At 66.3% G+C, this 2,500-nt stretch overlaps 1 protein-coding gene across 1 annotated transcript in view; it reads left to right on the plus strand.

The window, feature by feature from the left end:
- Positions 1-2,143, plus strand: part of LOC121428438 (filaggrin-2-like) — a 3,089-nt gene extending 946 nt beyond the window's left edge. Inside the window, exons 2-4 of the mRNA XM_041625041.1 lie at positions 139-295; positions 336-1,081; positions 1,894-2,143. Of these exons, the coding sequence (XP_041480975.1) occupies positions 139-295; positions 336-1,081; positions 1,894-2,143 (1,153 nt within the window). The remainder of the gene's footprint in view (positions 1-138; positions 296-335; positions 1,082-1,893) is intronic.
- The last annotated feature ends 357 nt before the right edge of the window (positions 2,144-2,500 follow it).

Below are 2,500 nucleotides of genomic sequence, written 5' to 3' on the forward strand. Positions count from 1 at the left end.
TTTGTCTATTTTTTCTCCTTCATTTTCTCTTTCGACAGGAGACAGGCGGCCCCCGGAGGCAGGTCCATGGAATTGGACTCTGTCTGCCGGGGGCTTTTTTATTTGTCTATTTTTTTTTCTCCATTTCTATCTCGACAGGAGACAGGATGTCCATGCCAAGCCGACACTCCCGTCGAAGGCAGGCACCCGCACTTCACATCCGACGTCGGTAGGGGCTGTTAAGCGGGACACAGCCCACAAGGAGGCCGACAGGCCCCCTCAGGTCGACGCGAGGCACCCGCTCGTCAACTCCGAGGTGGGCAGGGGCTTCGGAGGGGCACACAACCCAACACCAGTGGGCCAGGGTGCCGTACCTCCAGACCAGGCACTCGCTCTTCAACTCCGAGGTGGGCAGGGGCTTTGGGGCGACAGACAGCCCACCTCCAGACGGCCAGGGCCCCGTACATCGAGGCAAGGCAGCCGCTCTTCCTCTCCGAGGTCGGCAGGGACTTTGGAGCGAGAGACAGCCCACCTCCAGTCCGACAGCCAGCCGCAGGTCGCGGGCAGGCATCCGCTCGTCAACTCCGAAGTCTGCTGGGGCTTTTGAGCGACAGCCTGCCAACCTCCAGTCGCCCAGGGCCCCGTGGGTCGAGGCAAGACACCCGCTCGTCAACTCCGAGGTGGGCAGCGGCTTTTCAGCGGGACATAGCCCAACAGCAGTGGGCCAGGGTGCCGTACCTCGAGGCCAGGCATCCGCACTTCACTTCAGACGTCGGCAGGGGCTCCTGAGCGAGACACAGCCCAACAGCAGTGGGCCAGGGTCCCGTACCTTCAGACCAGGCACCCGCTCGTCAACTCCGACCTTTTCAGGGGATTTTGAGCGACAGCCAGCCCAACAGCAGTGGGCCAGGGTCCCGTACCTTCAGACCAGGCACCCGCTCGTCAACTCCGACCTTTTCAGGGGATTTGGAGTGTCAGCCAGCCCAAGACCAGACGACCAGGGCCCCGTAGGTCGAAGCCGGGCCCTCGTAAAACCTCTCCTAGATCGGCGGGGGCTCCCGAGCGACAGCCAGCCCACCTCCAGCCCGGCAGCACCCCGTAGGTAGAGGCCAGGCACCTGCTATTCCTCACCGAGGTGGGCAGCGGCTTTTTAGCGAATGCCAGCCCAACACCAGTCGGCCAGGCCCCCGGGGGTCGAGGCAAGGCAGCCGCTCGTCAACTCCGACGTGTGCTGGAGTTTTTGAGCGACAGCCAGCCCAACACCGGTCGGCCAGGGCCGCCGTACCTCGAGGCCAGGCACCCGCTCGTCAACTCCGAAGTGGGCAGCGGCTCTTGAGCGACTGCCAGCCCACCGCCAGTCAAACAGCCAGCCCTAGGTCGAGGCAAGACACCCGCTCGTCAACTCCGAGGTGTGCTGGGGCTCCTGAGCTACAGCCTGCCAACCTCCAGTCTCGGCCAGGGTCCCGCACCTCGAGGCCAGGCACTCGCTTTTCCTCTCAGACGTCTGCAGGGGCTTTTGAGCGGCACACAGCCCACCTCCTGTCCGACAGCCAGCCGTAGGTCGAGGGCAGGCATCCGGTCGTCAACTCCGAAGTCTGCTGGGGCTCTTGAGCGACAGCCAGCCCAACACCAGTCGGCCAGGCCCCGGGGGTCGAGGCAAGGCAGCCGCTCGTCAACTCCGACGTTTCCAGGGGCCTCTGAGCGACACCCAGCCCAACACCAGTCGGCCAGGCCCCGGGGGTCGAGGCAAGGCAGCCGCTCGTCAACTCCGACGTTTCCAGGGGCCTCTGAGCGAGACACAGCCCACGACCAGACGGCCAGGCCCCCGGAGGCAGGTCCATGGAATCGGACTCTGTCTGCCGGGGGCTTTTTTTATTTGTCTATTTTTCACCCCTTCATTTTCTATTTCGACAGGAGACAGGATGTCCATGCCAAGCCGACACTCCCGCTTAACCCACCCTGGAGTTTGCAGGCGATTCCGACCGGCGGATCTCGACGCAGCGGGCCGACAGCGCCCCGCCTGCCGAGCCCGGTCTCCCGCCCGCCATCCCTGGAGTTTGCAGGCGATTCCGACCGGCGGATCTCGACGCAGCGGGCCGACAGCGCCCCGCCTGCCGAGCCCGGTCTGCCGCCCGCCCACCCTGGAGTTTGCAGGCGAATCTGACCGGCCGATCTCGAGGCAGCGGGGGAAGGGGCCGGGGGTCCGCCCGGCGGAGCGTTTTCCCCGAGAACGGGGTCGTCCGGGGGCGGAGGGTCCCCGGCGTGGGCACCATCGGATCCGCCGTCCTCGGTTTGCCCGGGGCGGGCCGGGCCCTCCGCCGCCGCGCCGTCGGGTCGTCCGGCGTCGCCCTCGATGGCGAATTTCCCATTGACTCGCGTGTTGTACGCGGTGTGTCTGGGGAGGGGTCTTTCGACCTGCGGCCAGGGGGTCTAGCGGGGACGCAGGGTCCTCGGCGTGGGCGCCATCGGACTCGGCGTCCCCGGTTTGCCCAAGGTGGGCCGGGTGCCGGGGCGGCCGGGG

Source organism: Lytechinus variegatus, chromosome 15 (assembly GCF_018143015.1).
Source record: "Lytechinus variegatus isolate NC3 chromosome 15, Lvar_3.0, whole genome shotgun sequence".
Taxonomy (NCBI): Eukaryota; Metazoa; Echinodermata; class Echinoidea; order Temnopleuroida; family Toxopneustidae; genus Lytechinus; species Lytechinus variegatus.